The 21,916-nt window shown below is 39.6% G+C and overlaps 1 protein-coding gene across 7 annotated transcripts; it reads right to left on the bottom strand.

Annotated features, from left to right (window-relative positions):
• Positions 1-1,229: 1,229 nt before the first annotated feature.
• Positions 1,230-20,562, bottom strand: LOC143040271 (uncharacterized). 7 transcript variants are annotated; one of them, XM_076211068.1, is made up of 3 exons: positions 18,201-18,358; positions 15,065-15,227; positions 1,230-2,771 (listed from the first exon to the last, which is right to left on the bottom strand). In XM_076211068.1, exon 3 carries the CDS (start codon positions 2,568-2,570, stop codon positions 1,371-1,373), a length of 1,200 nt encoding a protein of 399 aa, XP_076067183.1. In that variant the 5' UTR covers positions 2,571-2,771; positions 15,065-15,227; positions 18,201-18,358; the 3' UTR covers positions 1,230-1,370. The 7 variants fall into 7 exon arrangements, with proteins under 7 accessions (XP_076067183.1, XP_076067182.1, XP_076067185.1 ...); XM_076211067.1 differs by lacking the exon at positions 18,201-18,358 and adding an exon at positions 17,040-18,173; XM_076211070.1 differs by lacking the exon at positions 18,201-18,358 and adding an exon at positions 17,040-18,173 and having other exon boundaries at positions 15,069-15,227.
• Between the last annotated feature and the right edge of the window lie 1,354 nt (positions 20,563-21,916).

Here is a 21,916-nt window from a genome sequence, read left to right as displayed (position 1 = left end):
ACAAGTACACAGTGGCATAGGGTGCACGTCACCGCACACAGCGGAATCCTCACTCCAAGGGTGTCCCCGTCAGAGCCATCCAAACTTCCGCCAAATGACGTTTTTGCCTCTGGCACGGATACCGTGCGCCTGACTGCTGTGCCATTGCACCCAAGGGCATCCCAGGCCGCCCCCCACCACTGGGTGTCATAGCGGCTAAATCGCTGGAGGTCACCAAAATGACCCAAAACCTAAAAAAAACTCAAAGGGGGTACCCCATGGATTTTGGGGGGAAATCCGAAGGTCAGCCATTTCCTCCAAACTTGCGCCACAAGTACACAGTGGCATAGGGTGCACGTCACCGCACACAGCGGAATCCTCACTCCAAGGGTGTCCCCGTCAGAGCCATCCAAAGTTCCGCCAAATGACGTTTTTGCCTCTGGCACGGATACCGTGCGCCTGACTGCTGTGCCATTGCACCCAAGGGCATCCCAGGCCGCCCCCCACCACTGGGTGTCATAGCGGCTAAATCGCTGGAGGTCACCAAAATGACCCAAAACCTAAAAAAACTCAAAGGTCAGCCATTTCCTCCAAACTTGCGCCACAAGTACACAGTGGCATAGGGTGCACGTCGCCGCACACAGCGGAATCCTCACACCAAGGGTGTCCCCGTCAGACCCATCCAAAGTTCCGCCAAATGACGTTTTTGCCTCTGGCACGGATACCGTGCGCCTGACTGCTGTGCCATTGCACTGCAGGGCATCCCAGGCCGCCCCGGACCACTGGGTGTCATAGCGGCTAAATCGCTGGAGGTCACCAAAATGACCCAAAACCGAAAAAAACTCAAAGGGGGTACCCCATGGATTTTGGGGGGAAATCCGAAGCTCAGCGATTCCGTCCAAACTTGCGCCACAAGTACAGTGGCACAGGGTGTCCATCACCGTTGACCGCGGAATCCTCACACCAAGGGTCTGCCCGTCAGAGCCATCCAAAGTTCCGCCAAATGACGTTTATGCCTGTAAAAGGGATACCATTGCCATTGCACTAAAGGGCATCCCAGGCCCCCCCGGACCTGTGGCCGTCATAGCGGTTAAATCGCTGGCGGTGACCAAAATGACCCAAAACCGAAAAAAACTCAAAGGTTTTAAAGGATTATAATGGTTGTTAATATATGTTAATTAATCATATATTAAAGAAGTTAGACTTCAGGTTGAAAAAAAGACAATTCTTATTTCATTTTATAATTTTTTTTTTCAACAAACTTAATTTTTCTTTTTTTATATAAAATAGTTGTTTTTCTCTTCTCTTTAGTATTATTTCCCTCTATACATAATATAAAATATATTGTATTTGAGATCCATGATCCTGATAGTCATGACACCAGATAATATTCAATCACAAGTGTGGATCATCATGTGACGCTTGAGGGAACCTTTTTGTGAGAAAGCTGCAACACACAGGTCACACTGGAAAGGCTTCTCTCCAGTGTGGGTCATCATGTGACGCTTGAGGTGACCTTTTTCTGAGAAAGCTGCATCACACATATCACACTGGAAAGGCTTCTCTCCAGTGTGCGTCATCATGTGACGTTTGAGGAGACCATTTCGTGAGAAAGCTGCATTGCATAGTTCACAGTGGAAAGGCTTCTCTCCAGTGTGTGTCATCACATGATAATTGAGGTGATTCTTTTGTGAAAAAGCAGAATCGCACAGGCCACACTTGAAAGGCTTCTCTCCTGTATGGTTCATTATATGGCATTTGAGTTCACCCTTAGTTAAGAAAGCTGCATTGCACAGATCACATTGGAAAGTCTTTTCTCCAGTGTGAGTCATCATGTGATATTTGAGGTGACTCTTTTGTGAAAAACCAGAATTGCATTGGTCACATTGGAAAGGCTTCTCTCCTGTGTGGGACATCATGTGACGTTTGAGTTCAACCTTAGTTGAGAAAGCTGCATCACACTGGTCACACTGGATAGGCTTCTCTCCTGTGTGGGTCATCATGTGACGTTTGAGAACAACCTTTTGTGAGAAAGCAGAATCACACAGGTCACACTCGAAAGGCTTCTCTCCTGTGTGGGTCGTCATGTGACGTTTGAGATCACTCTTTCTTGAGAAAGCTTTATTGCACAGGTCACACTGGAAAGGCTTCTCTCCAGTGTGAGTCATCACATGATATTTGAGGTGACTCATTCGTGAAAAGCCAGAATTGCACAGGTCACACTGGAAACGTTTCTCTCCTGTGTGGGTTGTCATGTGACGTTTGAGTTCAACCTCAGTTGAGAAAGCTGCATCACACAAGTCACACTGGAAAAGCTTCTCTCCTGTGTGGGCCATCATGTGATATCTGAGGTGACCTTTATCTGAGAAAGTTGCATTGCACTGATCACATTGGAAAGGCTTTTCTCCTGTGTGGGTCATCATGAGACATCTAAGTTCACCTTTAACTGAGAAAGCTGCATCGCACAGGTCACACTGGAAAGGCTTCTCTCCTGTGTGGGTCATCACATAATATATGAGGTGATTCTTCCATGAAAAAGCAGAATTGCACAAGCCAGATTGGAAAAGCTTCTCTTCTGTGTGGGTCGTCATATGACATTCGAGATCACTCAATAAAGCTTTATTGCACAGGTCATATTGATAAGGTTTCTCTCCTGTGTGGGTCACTGTGATATTTAAGAGGACTCATGAAATAACTGTACCACAAATGTCACACCGGATCCTTGGTTCATTATATGACAAACATAATGAATTAAGGACAGCTCTTCCAAAATGTCGATAGTTACCCTCATCCTGGAAAAAAAAAATTAATTATAAGGTTGACATCTAACTCCTTGATATAATATGATACGATTGTGGGCGTTTCATACACAAACCAGTTCATACTCAAGCCCCTTTGTACCTAAACAGGCCCTTTGTACATGCTAATATAATATAGGTAAAAACACTAACATATATGGTGCTATGACATATTGCATTCTACTTTTTCAATAGAAATGCACTGAAAAGCATCCGATAGTTACATACATACTCATGCTACCATGACTTGACTCATTTTTTGCTCTAGCTTTTACATCTGGTCATGAGATTTGGGAGGGGGAATGGTACAGCTGGCTACATTAGTCATATTTTAATATAACTCCATAACATTCCACATTTTGGGCTCACAAGACCAGAATCTAAACATGACCTTTTCTGGGAAGGTTTATTCAGTTCGGTTCATCTCACCCATATGACTTATATAAGTGATGTGAATCACACTGTTTAACCACTTCAGTACAACTCAAATTCTTGCGCACAGCATCAGCTGCCATATGCAATATAAAATATAAAGTCACTGCTGTATTACTTGTTCTCTTTTACTCTGAGTAATAATACATACATATACCAAGGCTTTTTCCCCCTTACAAGGGAGGTAGCCAAAAAGGAAAAGGCATAAAATCATTCCCACCAATTCCATCCCTCAATACACTCCACACCCCTCCACCCTCCCTCTTATCTTAGCACCTCCTGGATGAATAGGTCATCCCTGCACCTTGTCCACTGCCCTGGGTCAGAAGCAGTGTCGCAAGACACAGAAAACATAATTAAACCAGTTCACAGAATCTGGGGGTAACTCATGTACAAATATATAATCAAGACACCAATGTGTACCCACTTGCGTTTCATGATGCCTATGTAGGCATCATCATACCAAAGTGGCCAAGCTACACTAGTAAGTGATGTACCCTTTTATTATTCTAGCAAAATGCAATCTATATACCAGGGAGGTAGCCAAGTCAAAAACATGTACCCACTCCCACATATTCCATTCTCATCCACCACCCTTTCCCTCACATTTTAGGATCATTGTGGAGGATGAGTCATCCATGTATCCCACCTACAGCCCTGGGTCAGAAGCAATGCAGCACGACATGGTACATCCACAGCAAGGCCACTTCTCTTTATTGGCAACCTCCCCTCTTTGTCCCCTCATGCAGAAAAGAGAAGATAGGGAGAAATCCCTTTGGGCTGTGTTACACCCTTGCATAAACAAAATGCATGTTTAGTCATTTTATGATAATTGATGTCATTCACTGTCACATCATATGTAATATGCATATGTAAAACTATTTTGTAATGAGGAATATTTTGTGTAATGTATGTCTTTATTGTTGCTACACATTTACCTCAAATTGTTACTCCAGTGACATCAGCAACCCAAAACATATTCATCACCAGGCAGCAAAGTGTACTCATTCATTCCTTGGCCAGAATGCAAATTACCATACATTTTGGTATGCAAACACTGTTCTAGCTACTTGCACAACATAAGGCAGCTCAGACAACAGAAAGCGAAGACCAAGATGAAGAGATGAGAGAAAGCAGAGACAAGCAGAGAAGTTGGGATATGCCCACAGTTCTTCTGAATAATACAGTGGTACATAGAATTTCTCTACACAAGTCATTATGACAAATGCAAGTAAACAGTCCTACGGATTTCTTCGCCTGCCACTGAGCAAATCACCAATTACTGAAACCTGTGAAAGGCAATATCCATGGAAAGTTGCAAGCCTTCACTATCCAAGTTATTTCAGACATCTCACCAATTACTAGATGAAGAAAGCTGAGTACATCCCTCTGCCAGTTCTAAACTCCAGTGGTAGTGTGTAAAAATACTTGAAGGAACAAATTCACCTAAAACTAGTCCATCACTGAAGGGTTCCTCTACTTATTTTCTCCCGAGGCAACACCAAAACTGTTCCAGATGATTTACACTGGGATACCTTCTATCAACCATAATCAAGACTCTTCAGCCTGCATATGAATCCTATGCAAACTGAGCAAACTGGGTAACAGCTCAAATATTCATTTATGTTTATGTGAAATATGTAAACTTTTTTATACATACATATACCAAGGCTTTTTCCCCCTTGCAAGGGAGGTAGCCAAAAAGGAAAAGGCATAAACTCATTCCCACCCATTCCATCCCTGAATACACTCCACACACCCCCACCCTTATGTCATTATATTTTACTCTGTACATTTCTAAGTATATTTTCATGTTTCCCTGTACATGTGTGTATGTGCTTTTGTTTGTAAATTATAATTAAGCAATAATTTTAATGAAGAGTTTGACTACCCTACCTGACATTCTCTGAACCCCTCATGCAAACTGCCCATGGCCAAACAACTTATATATATATATATATATATATATATATATATATATATATATATATATATATATATATATATATATATATATATATATATATATATATATATATTTATATATTTTTTTTTTTTTTTTTTTTTTTTTTTTTGTGTGTGTGTGTGTCACAATATAGCCTATCCCTTAGGTTGGTCATGACAATATTATTCACACATAACCACTCCCTACTCCCCTCTGATCCCTTGCCCCTCCCATCCTTACATCACAGAATCATCTATATACTGTACAGCCACTCTCCTCTCACCCCTATCTCGTTCCTTCTCATTTCCTTGCTCAACAGACATTCTCCCCTTACTCAAAGCCCCTTTCACCCCATCCATCCATCTCATCCTTGGTCATCCCCTCAAGTTCACCCCATTCACCTCTGCCTTCCACACCTCTTTTACTAATCTTTCTTTCCTCTTTCCATGTGTTCAAGCCATCCCAATACTCTTTCATCAGCCCTATCTGCCATCTCCTTCTCCATCCCCACTAGGGTTGCCAGACGTCCAGTTTTACACCTGACAGTCCTCCATTTGAGCACCTTGTCCTCCATCAGGTGCAACCTCATGCTGGAAGTGCATTTGTCCTCCTTTCTTGGGGTGAAACAAAAAGGGATCAATAAATGAATCAATTGATAAATAAGAATAGAAAAAAAAAAATGAATAAAGTGGATAAGTAAATAGATAAATAAACAAATAACCTTAGACATATAGTAATGCATTGTGACTGCATGAGTTACATCTCTCAGCCTGTAGTCATGAGATGGGCACGGTGCAATGTGAACATGTGTGGTTGGGCAATTAATTTACGATATGAAGAGTCTAACTCTGACTGGACTGGGACAAAGAGTTTGGATTTATTGCTAAAACCAGAAGGGATGAGTTTCATGCTTTTTGTACACTGTGTCACTGTGATGTAGAGATAGGAAGTATGGGGAAGACTGCGGTAGAATGACATGCCACCACAGACAAGCATAGACTTAACACTCGCAGTGCTGGCGCCTCATCACTGCTAGCACTTTTTCCTTCAGCTCAGTCATCTCAGGATGACAAAATTACAGCAGCAGAATTTTGCGAAGTATATCATACTGTGAAACATCACCACTCATACAGAAGAATTGACTGTGTAGCGAAAGTTGACAAGGAGGTATATATCGACTCATCAATAACAAAAGGTGTATCATGTGGAAGAATTAAAGCAAAAGCTGTGTGAAAATATTTTAGCACCTTATTCTGTACAAAGGCACATGGAATATATAAAGCATATGGCTTGCACTTTTCAATAGCAACTGATGCTTTCAAACAAATGTGCAACAAAATGTTTCCCAATTCTTTTGAGATATTTTAATTTTGAGGAGGGAGTGCAGCATGTGTTACATGACTTTTATGCTGATAATGATGAATCATCAGTGGCTATCACAAATCAGTTATTGTCTAAGTTAGAGATGTCTGGTCTGGATATGAATAATATGTCAGCATACACAGCTGACAATGCAAGCGTAAACTATGGAAAATGACAGTATTTATCAGAAACTGGCACAAAACAACATTATTGCTACTAATTGTTTGGCTCATGTTTTGCACAATGCAACAAAGTTTGCTTCAGGAAAACTGGACATTGATGTTAAAAATATTGTGATCAAGGTGTACAGCCATTTCAGCATCTCAGCAAGCAGAACACAACAGTTAAAGGAGTTCTGCGAATTTCTGGAGACTGATACCTGCAATCTATTGTGACATGTTGTAACTAGATGGCTATCTTTTTTGCCATCAATTGACAGAATACTGAAGTACTGGAAAGTCCTGACAACTTATTTTCAGAGCTTAGGGGAAGAGGAATGTCCCAAGGTTCTGTGGAAGTGCTTCAGCAATGAAACCAATAACTATGAAGTGTCAGAGATCAATTTCCTCTTCCTCAGTCACACTGAAGTTATTCTCACATGCTCTCGAAGCACTAGAAACAAGATCATTCAGCATAATTTCAGCAAATAAGCTGATGACTGACCTGAAACACAAGCTTGAGAGAAGAATGAAGGATTTGTTTTTGGGCATTCTGTGAATACCAAGCTTAGCCAGCTTACTCCAGACATATCTAAGAAAATTAAAACTAACTTCACTGTTTTCTATGAAAGAGCCAGAGAGTACTTCTGTGACACATGACTTCTCTGAAAACAGTTTTTATCATAAAGTATTAAAATTGGACCCAACAAGTGCTGTACCATTTGGAGAATTCAGTGATGCAGTTGAGACTTCATCACCTTCGAAATGATATGAATGAATAGTACAATGATTATGGGATTGTGGAGAAAATTATCAATACTCCTGAAATGGTAGATTGCCACAGTGAAGAACATTACCTCAAACTATTCAGTAAACCTGAGTTCCCATTCACAAACCTGAAAAAAGTGAGTGATTATATCATCTCCATTCCATGCAGTAATGTTCACTTAGAGCAAGTTTTTTCAATGATGACATCAGCGTGGAGGAATGAGAGAAACAGTTTGGAAGTGGACACGATCAAGGCAGAGCTTCAAATCTGTATGAACCTCTCAGAAGAATGCACAGCTATGTAAAAGATATTTCTGGCCAACAAGAAACTATTGGAGATAGCTGGATGAGGACAAAAATACAACAAATAAACCTTCAGGCATGTAAGGACACAACTAGGTTTTATTTGTGCAGTAAGATCTATTTGTTGTTTGTCAGTTTCATCAGAAGTGAAACTTATCATTCACATTCAGTTTTATATATATATATATTCATACATACATATACCAAAGACTCTTTTCCCCCTTACATGGGAAGTAGCCAAGAGAAAAAGGTATAGAAACCACTCCCACCCATTCCATCCCCTACATTCTCCACTCCCCTCCACCCTCTTATCTTGGGACCTCCTGGATGACGGGTCATCCCTGCATCTTGTCCACTGCCCTGGGTCAGAAGCAGTGTCAAAAGACAAAGCACATCCACAGAAGGCCGCTTCATTTATTCGGCAATCCCCCCCTCTCCATCCCCTCATGCAGAAAATGAGATGGGGAGAAATCCTTTGGGCTGTGTCAATTTATTTCTCATACATACTCCCTCACCCCCCATCCCCCACCCACTCCCCCTCATGCATCACAGCATCATCCATACACAACCCTTCTCCATTCACCCCTATCTTCTGTCCTCTCCCGTCCTTCCTCAACAGACACTCCTCTCTTTCCCAATGGCCCTTTTACCCCATCCATCTCATCCTAGGACGCCCCCTCATGTTCACTTTAGAATATATATATATATATATATATATATATATATATTTATATTTATATATTTTTATATATATATAGTGCATCATAATCATTGCTATGCAGTGTCCTTCTTTTTGGAAATGGCCACCTTAACCATCTCCTCCTTGTTTCTCACTCTATCCAACCTTGTAATCCCTACCATACTTAGCAGATATTTCATCTCAAATACATTTAGACTTCTCTCAGCCTTTCTTAACCCCTTCCATACGGTGCCGCACACGTAGGCGTCATGGACTTAGATCTCGGTGGCAGCAGCCAATGCCAGCCGTACGACGTGTCGTAATAATACTCGCATCATAAAATATAGTCACCGCTTATATCGATCGTTCTCTCTTCACCCGTGAATTTTGATAATCATAGAAAATGCGATTACAAAAGAATTAGAAAGAATGTCATTATGGAGGGGCGACTACAATAAATATAATCAAGACACCGATATGGCAGCCTCGCGAATACACTCGCTCCCCATGACGCCTACGTGTGCGGCACCGTATGGAAGGGGTTAAATTCCAAGTCTCCTTCCCATGCAATACTGTCAACACAATCACCCTTTTACATAATCACCTCTTTGCATCAAATTCCCTGATCCCTATTTCTCATGACCCTTTTTATTTACCTAAAACATTGACTTGCTTCTCTCAATCTACAATTTACCTCCATCTCCACTCTTCCCTTTTGTGCCACATGTGACCCCAAGTACTTAAAACTACCCACTTCCTCCAGCCTTTAAGATTCCTTTAAGATTTACTTCCAACTCATTGCCATCCTCTACCCATGTACATCTCATCACCCACATTTACCTTCAACTTTCACCTACTGCAAACCTTCCCAAACTCGGTCACTAATTGCCTTAATTACCCCTTATGATCCTGCCACAAGTGCAGTGTTGTTAGTGAACAACAACTGGCTCACCTCCCTTTTCTCTCCATTTTCTTTGAACATCTCCAGTCCCCTGCCCATTACTGTCATATTTACCTCCTGCACCACCCCATCCATGTACACACCGGACAGCCATGGCCACATGACACATCCCTGACACAGCCTCACCTTTACTTCAAACCACTCACTCTCTCCATTTCTAACATAGGCTCTACTACTCTCATAAAAACTCAATTGTCCTTAACAGTTTTCCCCCAATCCCATATATCTGCAAAACCTCCCACTGTGCCTTCCTGTCTACCCTGTCGTAAACCTTTTTCAAATCCATAACGGCCCAAAAAATATTCTTGGTTACCATTCACTAGTTTTCTCACATATCTGCCTTACCACAAAAATCTGATTCACGCAACCCCTACCTTTCCTAAACACACAATGTTCCTCACCAATTACTTCCTCCATTTCCCTCTTAATCCTATCAATCAAAACCTTCCAATAAGCCTCCCCAACTACACTCAATAAAATGATCCCTCTAAAACTACTACAATCACATTTGTTCCCTTTTCCCTTGTAAAGCAAAACTATACAGGCACTCCTCCAGCTCTCTACCCTCCCTTAGACATATGTTATACTACTCTGAATTTAATTCAGAACAGGGCCACTGTAGAGAATGAGAAGTGACATCCCCTAAACTGTTCTAACGCTAAAGACTACACTGCAGGCTGTTGCAGTGAGACTGTTTTTAAACCGAGCCTACATTGTACCCAGTATTCCAGTTGAGAGGGACAACCTTAGTTGCCTTGTGTGAGACCTTCCCTCTCCTTTCCTCCTATTAGAAAATTTTAATTGTCACCATCTGCTGTGGGGAGATAACTTAGTCAATCCCAGAGGAGTTTTACTGGTGAATTTTATAGGAAACAAAGGACACAGAAATTTTAAACTCAGAAGACCCAACACATTTTCATATCCAAAGTGGAACCTTCACAACAATTTACATTTCCCTCAGTTCATCAGAAATATCTATAGATTTTAACTGGCACATTTTAGCAGTTTTATATGGGAGCAACCATTTCCCAATAATACTTGCGACAAAGTCAGTCAAAATCTTGAAATCTCCAATGGTGTCTGGAAAGGGCAGGTTGGTCGCTGTTCAGGAGGCTTTCATCACCTGATCAATCACTGGCCAGCTTTAGCAACCTGGGGGAGGCCGCAACATACTTCACCGATAAAATACATTCTGCAGCACTCTAATCAGTCCCAAGGACATCCAGCTGTTTTCCTAAATGTCCAATCCCAAGGTAGACAACTGCACTGCTGCTGTGCAGGCAAAGTATGCCGCTTTCTCCAGCCTTCACTGATGTCATGGGATCCCCAGTGCATGGATGCCTTCTGATGAGCACAGGCCCAGTCCCAATGAATATTAAAGGATTCAAAACGAACATTTTGGAAAAATTATGTCTCATCACTTACAACCTAAACCACACTTACTTACTCGAGTGTGGAAGAGAGTTTGCAAGATCTCTGGAAAGTTTTCACCTCCCATCCCTCCTGTGTTGTCTCATACTGATGAGACAGTGGCAAAGAAGATGCTAGTAAATTTGCAGAGCACTTTGCAAGCATTTTTACGAAAGATCCTAATTCACTAATTGCACACCATCAACACCATTTGGAATCATGTGGAATTAAATTTGCCTCCATTACGAGTGAATCTTAGAATGTGCCCTTTTCCTTCTCTGAATTAAAGACAGCAGTCACAATGCAGCAGTTCATCACCAGGCCTTGATGACATCCCATAGGCCTTTCTACAACACATGTCAAATAAGGCGAATTCCTTTTTATTAGACCTCTTCAACTTTATATGGAATACTGGAGACCTCCCTGACTCTTGGGGTGTAGCTGTAATCATCCCATTCCCAAAACCTGGAAAAAAACAAAACATCAGTTGGCAACCAATTACTGCCCCATATCCTTAACATCTCGTATCTGTAAACTGCTGGAAAAGATGGTAAATGTCAGGTATATGTGATACAGAGAGGCAATTACCTATCACCTGTTCAGTATGGATTTTGAAAAATGTGATCCACGAGTGATGCTTTTCTGTCCCTAGAATTCTATTTGTGAAGCATTTGCAAATAAACAAACCACATTACTATATTCTTTGACTTGGAAAAACTATATGACACAGGATGGGGGCACTCTGAAACTCATTCACTTGAAGAAGGCGTCCCACAAGAAAGTATACTTATTGTGTGACACTTTTCTCTGTAGCCATAAAGAGTTTCATAGATGTGTTTCCAGAAGGAGTTTGTGGTAGCTTTCTGTTGATGACTTCTCAATCTCCTTCTCTGGAGCATTGACGCAATTCAGAGGAAACTGCAATTAGGAATTAATCAGATCTCTGAGTGGTCCACTACTCAAAGATTTTGTTTCTCTGCTTCAAAGACTGTGGCCATGCACTTTTGCCACCTCCATAATGTTCATCCTGATCCAGACCTACGTCTGTTTGAAAGAAGAATCCCTTGTGTGGAGGAAACCCCCTTCCTAGGACTATTATTTGACAGCCACCAAACTTGGGCACTTCGCCTTCACTATATTAACCCTAGAACCACATCGCTGTTTTTGACGAACATGAACCACATCGCAGGGAGAATTTTACCCTTTTTTGGAAAATAAAAAAAATATATACTAAACTTCAAAACAGGTTTATTATAAAATAAACATTGAAAGAGTAACTCTTAAACTTTAGAATGATGATATGTAAACTTAATTAGTACTTTATGTTAACTCTACGTGATTTAATGTAAAGTAAAGTAAAATCACTAAACGAAAAGTGTGTGCATGCGCGCGGGAGATAATCTCCCTGCGATGTGGTTTTAGGGTTAAAGCTGATGATGATAATGATGATGATATGGTTTAACGTCACAAACTCCCACCCTACCAGAAGGCTAGGACGGTGCCCCCCACAGAGGGCTTTGTAGTGTGGAATTTAATGAACTATGCCCTTGGTTCAACTTCGACGGTGGCAGGGTTCAAACCACCATCCCCTCGACCTTTGCCACAAGTAACGACGCCCTAACCCGCTCAGCCAGCAATGTCACTCCTTAAGAGTTTTAGTCTTGGGGTGCTGACAGTCCCTCCTCCTATTACACCCAACAATTATACTCTCAAAGTTCGAGTATGGCTGTGAAATCTACTCATCTGCTACTGAAGCTTGACTTCATGTGTTGAGCTTGGTACACCATGCCAATAGTAACTGGTGTGTTTTGCTCATCCCCAATACCAAACATGTTGGTGGATGCAGGCACCCTTCCATTGGACTAATGTCACCAGTCCTTATTGCTGAGATGCTGGTTTAGGGTTGAGCATCTTCCAAGTCAGTATCCCAAAACTCATGCTCACAGCTATATACATCTCATCCAAACTTCTCTAAATCTTTTGGCTTGAGGGGAGCATCTGGCCCTTCCATTTCTGTGTGTCCTTATCGATTTCCAAAAGTTGGTTACTGCCAAGTACCATTTTGCCATCCATAGCACCTTTTGAACTCAAGTTTCAAATTATTGTGGATGGTACAAAATGCTGAACAGAAAAGCTTTTCAACAGTCACAGTTACAAATACAGTGTACTGTACAGTGAAGACAAAACAACAATGTGTATAGAATATTCTGTGTGTGCAAGTGGAAGTTGACCAAGCATGTGTGATATTTGTGACAGAACTCACCAGGGCAGGGATATGATGGCTATGATGTAATCATACAACTTTATAGACTTGAGAGTTTTATAGTTCTTAATTTTATTCTTGTTTAGTTAATCTACAAGTGTAGTGGAATGTTTTATGATTTTCTTGTATATATATATATATATATATATATATATATATATATATATATATATGTATATAAACATATATGTATATATATATATATATATATATATATGGTGAGGAACAGTGTGGATTTAGGACGGGTAGAGGTTGTGTAGATCAGATCTTTGTGGTAAGACAGATATGTGAGAAAGCTATAGGAAAGGGGAAGGATGTTTTTTGGGCTTTTATGGATCTGGAAAAGGCTTATGATAGGGTAGACAGAAAGGCACTGTGGGAGGTTATGCAGATTTATGGGATAGGAGGAAAGCTTTTGGGAGCTGTCAAGAGTTTTTATGTGAGTAGTAGAGCATGTGTTAGGATTGGAAATGGAGAGAGTGAGTGGTTTGAAGTAAAGGTGGGACTTCGTCAAGGATGCGTTATGTCGCCCTGGCTGTTCAACTTATACATGGATGGGGTGGTGCGAGAGGTGAATGCTAGGGTAGTGAGTCAGGGATTGGAGATGGTTAAAGAAAATGGAGAAAAGTGGGAGGTGAGCCAGCTGTTGTTTGCGGACGACACTGCGCTTGTGGCAGGGTCAGAGGAGGGATTGAGGAAGCTGGTGGCAGAGTTTGGGAGAGTATGTGATAGAAGAAAGCTAAAGATAAATGTGGGTAAAAGTAAGGTGATGAGATGTACAAGGGGTGAAAGTGGCAGTAGACTGGAAGTGAACATTAAGGGAGAGCGACTGGAGGAAGTGGATAGTTTTAGATACTTGGGTGCAAGTGTAGCAGGAAAAGGTGGAGTGAAGGTGGAGGTAGAATGTAGATTGAGAGAAGCGAGTAAATGCCTTGGTGGTTTAAAGAGTGTAATGAGAAATAGACATTTGGGAATGGATGCGAAGAGGAGACTGTATGAAGGAGTGATTGTGCCAACAGCACTGTATGGGGCAGAAACGTGGAACATAAGAGAAGAAGAGAGAAGGAGTTTGAATGTGTTTGAGATGAGGTGTCTGAGAAGTATGGTGGGGGTTACTAGGCTAGATAGAGTGAGAAATGAGGAGGTGAGGAGGAGAACAGGGGTGAAAAAGGATTTGGGAGAGAGGGTTGATGAAAGAATATTAGGATGGTTTGGACACATGGAAAGAATGAGTGAAGAAAGACTAGTAAAAGAGGTATGGAAGGCAGATGTGGAGGGAGTGAACATGAGGGGACGTCCTAGGATGAGGTGGATGGATGGGGTGAAGGGGGCTTTGGGGAAGAGGGGAATGTCTGTTGAGGAAGGAAGGGAGAGGACGGAAGACAGAGGTGAGTGGAGAATGGTTGTATATGGATAATGTTGTGACTGCATGAGGAGGAATGGGCGGGGGGGGTGGGGGGTGGGGTAGTATGTGTGAGTAAATTTTGACGCAGCCCGAAGGGATTTCTCCCCGTCCTCTCCTTATATGCAAAGGGGGACGGAGAGGGGGGGTCGCCGATTAAATGAAGCGGCCTTGCTGTGGATGTACTGTGTCTTGCGACACTGCTTCTGACCCAGGGCGGTGGGCAGGGTGCAGGGATGACCCGTCATCCAGGAGGTGCTCAGATGAGAGGAAGGGTGGGAGGGGTGTGGAGTGTATTTAGGGATGAAATGGGTGGGAGTGTTTTTATGCCTTTCCCTTTGTGGCTACCTCCCTTGGAAGGGGGAAAAAGCCTTGGTATATGTATGTATGTATGTATATATATATAATGTGTGGGCAAAGTTTATGTCTTGAAAAAATAGCTGCTGGATTGGGACATCAAAACAATCTAGACTTAGGCATAGGCCTATAAACTTATAAGAAAAACATGTCATTTATTATAATAACATGTAAATAAATGGATGGTTATGGGAATGAAATGAAATGTATACAGTACTGGTAAGAATTAATTTTCTTCAATATTCACCCACAATTCCTCAGAGTTCAGACAGAGATGACTTGGTTAAATTTCTCAATGGCACCAGATGACCCCTCTGTTGATTTCTTTGAAAATCAGATCAGCCTTTGGATTCCTCCAAGGAAAAAAATACCAGCAAACAAGTTTGCTGAGCGATGCCACTGTAATCCCCCTGAAAGCATAAAACCACATATAATACAACTAGGTAAATACAGGTATTTTATTGTGATATTGAGGAAAAATTAAGATGAAAGGAAAGTGACTGCTTGTTTTCTATTTCATCAGTGCTTTCCATCATGTGCCAAATAACTGAATGTGAATAATAATGGAATAAAACTGTACATGATTTGGTGATTTCCGTATGACGACGTCTACAATGGCATCATGAGGCACGAGTGGGTATATGAGGATGCTGGCGTCAGCGACTTTTTATATTTACTTTGTAGTTGTAACAGTGACCCCCATATTAGGTGAACTGGTTTGATCATATTTTCTATGGTTATTAATATTCAGAGTGAAAGAAGACGAGTGATACAGCTCTAGCTTTATATTTTCTAATGCAAGTATTGTGATGCATCATCAAATTATCATACATCACCACAAGGACCTGACTCACACTGAAGAGGTTAAGGATTCCTTTTGTGGAATTGGGGCAGGGAATGACTCTTGTGTGACTAGCTCTTAGGTGACTAATGAAACAACTAAGACCAAACCATAACTAACTATAGCCTAATATTGGGTAATTTTAAACTGGAGTGACAGATTTGTATGAAAGTGGCAGTTGCCGACAAGTCTATCGAAATAAACATGTGAGGAAAGAGCCTTTATTAGTAGGACATTTTGCTTGTTTCAGCTTTTTCAAATACATAGTCGTAATACATATGACTAAGGTTGAATACGAGGAATGGGGGAAATGGGGGGAGGGGGATCACTGAATAAGATAAGGTTAAGAATAAGATGGAACAATTGGCTAGGTGAAGGACATAGCTCACAACCAAGGAACAAAAGGAAGAAGAAAATAAGAAGGGGGAGCAATTGTCTATTTAGAGGAAAAAGGGGGATTTTGGAGGGCAACTAGGGAGAGCTTAAAATTTTGTTGGCAGTCGGTATAAAAGGAATAAGGTGGGGTGAGATATTGAACATGCCCCTATTCTGTTTAATTGTATTGGTTCCTTGTATGATGAATGCTTCAAAACATGAGCCTGACAAAATAGGGACATGCTCAATATCTAACCCCAAATTTAAGCTATCCCTTGTTTCCCTCCAAAAACCCCCTTTTTCCTCTCAAGATAATTGTCCACCCTAGTAGACAATTGCTCACCCTTCTTATTTTCTTCTTCCTTTTGTTCCTCAGTTGTGAGCTAATGTCTTTCACCCAGTTAAATGTTCCATTTTATCCTTAACCTTCCCTGTTCCCAGACATTTCGTCCACCTTCTCCTTACCCTTTGCTAGTATTCAGTGACCCCCTTCCATACCTCCCCTATTCCTCTTATCTAATCTCAATCATGTGTATTATAACTATGTACTTGAAAAATCTGTAACAAGCAAAATGTTGCACTTAGGTCCATTCTCACATCATGTTTATTTCAATGGAATGATAAAACCACAGAAAAATGATTCACAAATATTTGGAAATCCCCCCCACCCCCATTTGATTCGTCGAGTTTGGGGCAAGGAGACCAATTGCCCTCCCAAACACACCAGCACAATACATGTACAATGGATTGATCCTCATCTGATAAGGAGTTTCATTCTAAAATAATTCAATATCACAGGAGATTACCATCCTACCCCACCCCATGTGGCATTATACAATAAAAGTCCTCATATACTTTATAATACACATATACTGTAAATATAAACATTATGTCAACAAATAATTGTCCAATTGCTCAAACTGGATAAGTGGCTGGCCACAATTATGGACCAACCACCTACACCGGTAAACACCAGCTCCAATAACAACTCCCTCCAATCACTGACCTGTGACTCAGAGAGGAGGAGCTGCCTGAGTACAGCGGACGTCCACGTTAGCTGAATCGGTCAAGATGAAATTGGACAAAGGTAGGTAGACAAATGACCAACCCTAGTCACCCTGCAAAGATTCAACTAGCCTAAATCAAGGCTTATGTAAAGAAAGGAAGCCACACAAGTCCATACAGAGCCAAGCTGAGCCATGCAGCGAACTGGCTTGTGGCAAGTATGCCATGTGGCAAAAAAACTACAATTTGTTCACTATATATTAGAAAAAGGACATCAGGACAGTCGAAAATGTCATAAAGTCTCTAAGAGGGTACCAGGACTATAAAATTTATGTTATGAAGAAAGATTAAGGTGACTTGGCCTCCAAACGATAGCATATCGCAGATGGCAAGGAGACATGGTAGAGTATACAAGATCTTGAATCAATGGTATGATCCTTCAGTCAACATCTAAATTCAGCTGAAAATGGACCCAACATGGAACAGCAGGAAGATTTTTAAACCAAGATGTAGAACTACACTGAGACAAAGCATGTTCAAGATTGAGTTATTTGACATGTGGAACAGTTGTCCCAATAATGTTGTAAAGGCTAAAACTATATAGTAGAAGCCTGATTTAGTGAACTAATTCAGCCAAGTGAGGGTTCACTTTTTTTTTTTGCTAAACTGGATGTTTGTTAGTGATGCCCTACTTCATCCATGAAGGGTCTCAAAGCTGTTCCATTGCTGGTTTTGCCACTAAATAACAAAACATCCTTGGTTTAATGGAATTACATTCACTAATTTGAGTTTTCCAGGATATTCCACTACTGATTTTAAACTTCAGTTTGATTGGGTTTCCACTATAAAGGGATTCATTAAATCAGGCTTCTAATGTAGTACAATTTGAAAGGAGACTTGATTTAATTCTGGATGAATCAGGGAATACTAGAAGACACATCTGGTTGAGGTCAACTGGGTGAGGACACAAGCCATGGCAAACGAAGTAATTAACAAATCTCGAAAGTTAGCACAAGAGAGGAAAAAAATGGATTAAGAAAGATGCTAATGAACAAGAATGAGCAAAGACACAAAAGCTCAGAGGAAATCAAAACCAAAAATAAAATGAGGATGGAAGAAGAAACAAAAATTGAGTTGTGTACAAAATCACAATGTCACTTACGATTAAAACTAACTTTGGATTCTTTCTGGAGAAGAGTCCAGCCCTTTAATAACCTGGAAACAATAAGTTCAAATTGTTTTTTTTGACAATTTTAAATCCCACACAAGATCATTCAGATCTCCCTGGCTCAATGCAGTTCACTCAATGAACAGATTGGCTGAAAGTGCATAACAAACTCCTGCCGTGTTGCCAACTGTTTGATTAAAATCTATCCCACATAACATACCGTGGAACACAAAAACTGTGGGTGATGAAAAAAAATTGGACATTACTTTTGGATTCTGCATGCAAAAACATATATGATACAGCTATTGTTTCCTTGGGACAAATTCTTTGTTGACCAATGTGGTAAATCTTTAGTTTCGACCATACCAAAAATATAGCAATAGAAAATTAAATATTAATTTTGTAAATTAAAATGTATCAACATAATATGCAATTTTGTGTGCGGAAATGAAAAACAAAAAAAGGTACTAAAACAGATTTCTTTAGTAACGAAGTCATGTACGACGAATGGTACGCCATGTTTATGGTAGATGCCGACGTCGAAGAAATGAAAGGATGATAAATTCGTCTAAGGTAAGGTAAACTAAACTAACCTAACCTAACCTGTGTTTAATAAATCATTACCTGCAAATTAGATGTCATCTGGCTCGTCCTCGTTGTCGTCGTCGTGAGAGACGTTGGCAGGGTTTTCAACCACTCTCTCAGCTTGCGGAGTATACAAATTAATATTTAATTTTCTATTGCTATATTCCTCCCATGGTCGAAACTAAAGATTTACAGGTTAGGTTAGGTTAGGTTAGGTTAGGTTGGGTTAGTTTAGTTGAGTTTACCTTACCTTAGATGAATTTATCATCCTTTCATTTCTTCGACGTCGGCACCTACCATAACAAACATGGCGTCCTAATCCTATTTACCGACTTCGTTCATTAGTATATTTAGTTTGTAGCAAGGTATTTCTATTTTCATTTCCACACACAAAATTGCATATTACGTTGATACATTTTAATTTACAAAATTAATATTTAATTTTCTATTGCTATATTCCTCCCATGGTCGAAACTAAAGATTTACCTGTAATAGTCTTTGACATAATTCATTACATAAACCTAAGACAAAATGTTTATCATCATTCAAACGATACTTAAAAAAGTCTTTAATCTATAAGTATTAGTATATTGAACACTTCAGGTCCATTTCATGGTTGTATTCATGGAGAAACTGTCATGCACTGCCCAAGTCTGCCGCTCTTTTTTTTCTATTCCAGCAGGTCACGGTGACCCAGATCTGCGCATTAAGCAATTATCGTCCCGTTAACAATCGACCTGACCTCTCACCTCTCACCTGACCCCCACAAGTTGCGATGCTCGCTCGTGCCCCCGATTTCTACGTGAGGTCGGAGTTAGCGGACGTCGTGACGCATGTCATTGTGTGTGTGTATATATGTGTATGCATGTATGTGTGTATATATGTGTGTAGATATGTATGTACCATACTACCATGTAACAAAAATAAATAAATAAAAATAATTTTTTCCTTAAGGGAGAGCAACTCCCCATAAGCTTTGCTTCTCGCTCTCCCTTTTCAACTACCAATTTTGTAAAAAAAAATGTATATATGTATGTCTAATTGTATTTAATATTGTTGAATAAACCTATAATAATAATAAAGAAACAAAATACTAATGGCATCTGAAATATTAGCAATTAAAATAGTAAATATAGTTATAATAAAATAAAAATTATATTGATACAATAATCATAATGATACCAATACATGAATAATTAATGCCATTATATGATTATTAAGAACTTTTCATGAGAAATAATCTAGTACAAACACAAATTGACTAGAACTATAATAGCTGCAATTACACAAGTTTTACATATATTAAACTAAGCAAATTTAAGCAATGTTATAAGTTGAATGGAAGTAATACCAAGACATGCATGATGTAAAAAACTTAGAAAGGCTGCTAATAACAAATAACTAATAACACTTCTAATTTATGGCTATGATCAAACGAGAACTGAAAACATTCTTAACCTGACCCTTAACGGCTTTTTATGTTGGTAATACTCTTTGGTCTGAAGGAAGGTCATTCCATAGTACAGTACTACAGTACTAGTATAATACTAACTAAAAGCTGTTTTTACTGGAGACATCTGATTTTGTAGCAGCCTGAGCTGCGAGATTGGCAAACATTATTAAAAATACCCACACGGTTACCCCCACATAACTTCTATTTGATTGCACCCAAGATTTCAAGTAGAAGGCACGCGTGCACAAAGTGCAACCACGAGAATTATAAACGAGATCCAACAAGACCTGATGTTGTGAATCTCAAAACTAGTCGGGCTATGACGTCATATGTAAACAAACAGTGCAAAAGGGCGGAGATTTTTTCTTTTCTGTTATATATATATATATATATATATATATATATATATATATATATATATTATATATATATATATATATATAATATATTTATATATTATATATATATATATATATATATATACATATATATATATATATATACACACATATATACATACATACATATATATATATATATACATATATATATATATTTATATATATATATACATATGTATTTACCTAGTTGTACCTAGTTGTATTTTACGGGAAGGGGAGCTATGCTCGTGGTGTCCCGTCTTCATATCTCATTTTATCTAAACTATTTTTAAATTCATGTATTGTTTTTGCACACACCACTTTCTCATCTAACTTGTTCCAACTGTCTATTACTCTGTGAGGAAAGCTGTTCTTTTTCAAATCTCTTCTATAGCTGTCTTTTTTTATTTTCTTTCCGTGTCCTCTAGTATTTCTGTCATCCCATTTTATCAGATTCTCTCTGTCAGTAATTTCTATGCCTTTCATGATTCTGTAAATAGCTATCAAATCTCCTCTCTCTCTTCTTTGCTCTAGTGTCTGTAGTTCAAGTTTTTCTAGTCTCTCTTCATATGATAGTTTTGAGAGTGTTGGTGCCAATTTTGTAATTGCTCTTTGTATTCTTTCAAGTTTTTTTATACATTTTTTTGTACTTGGTGACCATATCGTTGCTGCATATTCCAATCTTGGTCTTATCAGGGTGATTAGGATTTTCTTCACCATTTCTTCATCCAGGTATGTAAATGCAACTTTGATTGTTCTTATTAGATTATAAGTCTCTCCAAAAATCTTATTTATATGTTTCTCAGGTGACATATTATTCATAACAATGACTCCCAGGTCCTTCTCATTTTCTACTTTTTTTATTCCTTCTTCTCCCAATTTATATGCTCCTGTTATTCTGTTTTTGCTTTTTCCAAATTACATTATACTACACTTTTTTGTATTGAACTCCATCTCCCATTTCCTACTCCATTCTTGTACTTTATTTAGATCTCTCTTTAGTGATTCACAATCTTCTTCAGTTTTCACTCTTTTCAGTAGTTTTGCATCATCTGCAAAGAAGCTCATATAGCTTTCTATTCCTTCATCCATATCATTAATATATATAGCAAACATTATTGGGGCCAGAACTGTTCCCTGCGGTACACCGCTTATTACTTCATCCCATTTTGAGTGTTGGTTTCTTATCACTACTCTCATTTTTCTTTCTTGCAAAAAGTCCTCCATCCAATTTAGTAGTTTGCTCTGTATTCCTCCTTCAGTTTCTAATTTCTTAAGCAACTTCTTATGTG

The sequence above is a fragment of the Oratosquilla oratoria genome, chromosome 28, assembly GCF_046742065.1.
Source record: "Oratosquilla oratoria isolate Oo_2021 chromosome 28, ASM4674206v1, whole genome shotgun sequence".
NCBI classification, from domain to species: Eukaryota; Metazoa; Arthropoda; class Malacostraca; order Stomatopoda; family Squillidae; genus Oratosquilla; species Oratosquilla oratoria.
Note: the sequence above shows the minus strand (reverse complement) of the source record. Positions and strands in the feature narration are given on the sequence as shown.

Excerpts from the sequence above, each read along its gene's own strand:
- LOC143040271 (XM_076211072.1), bottom strand. The coding sequence starts at position 2,570 with ATGACGACCCACACAGAAGAGAAGCTTTTCCAATCTGGCTTGTGCAAT.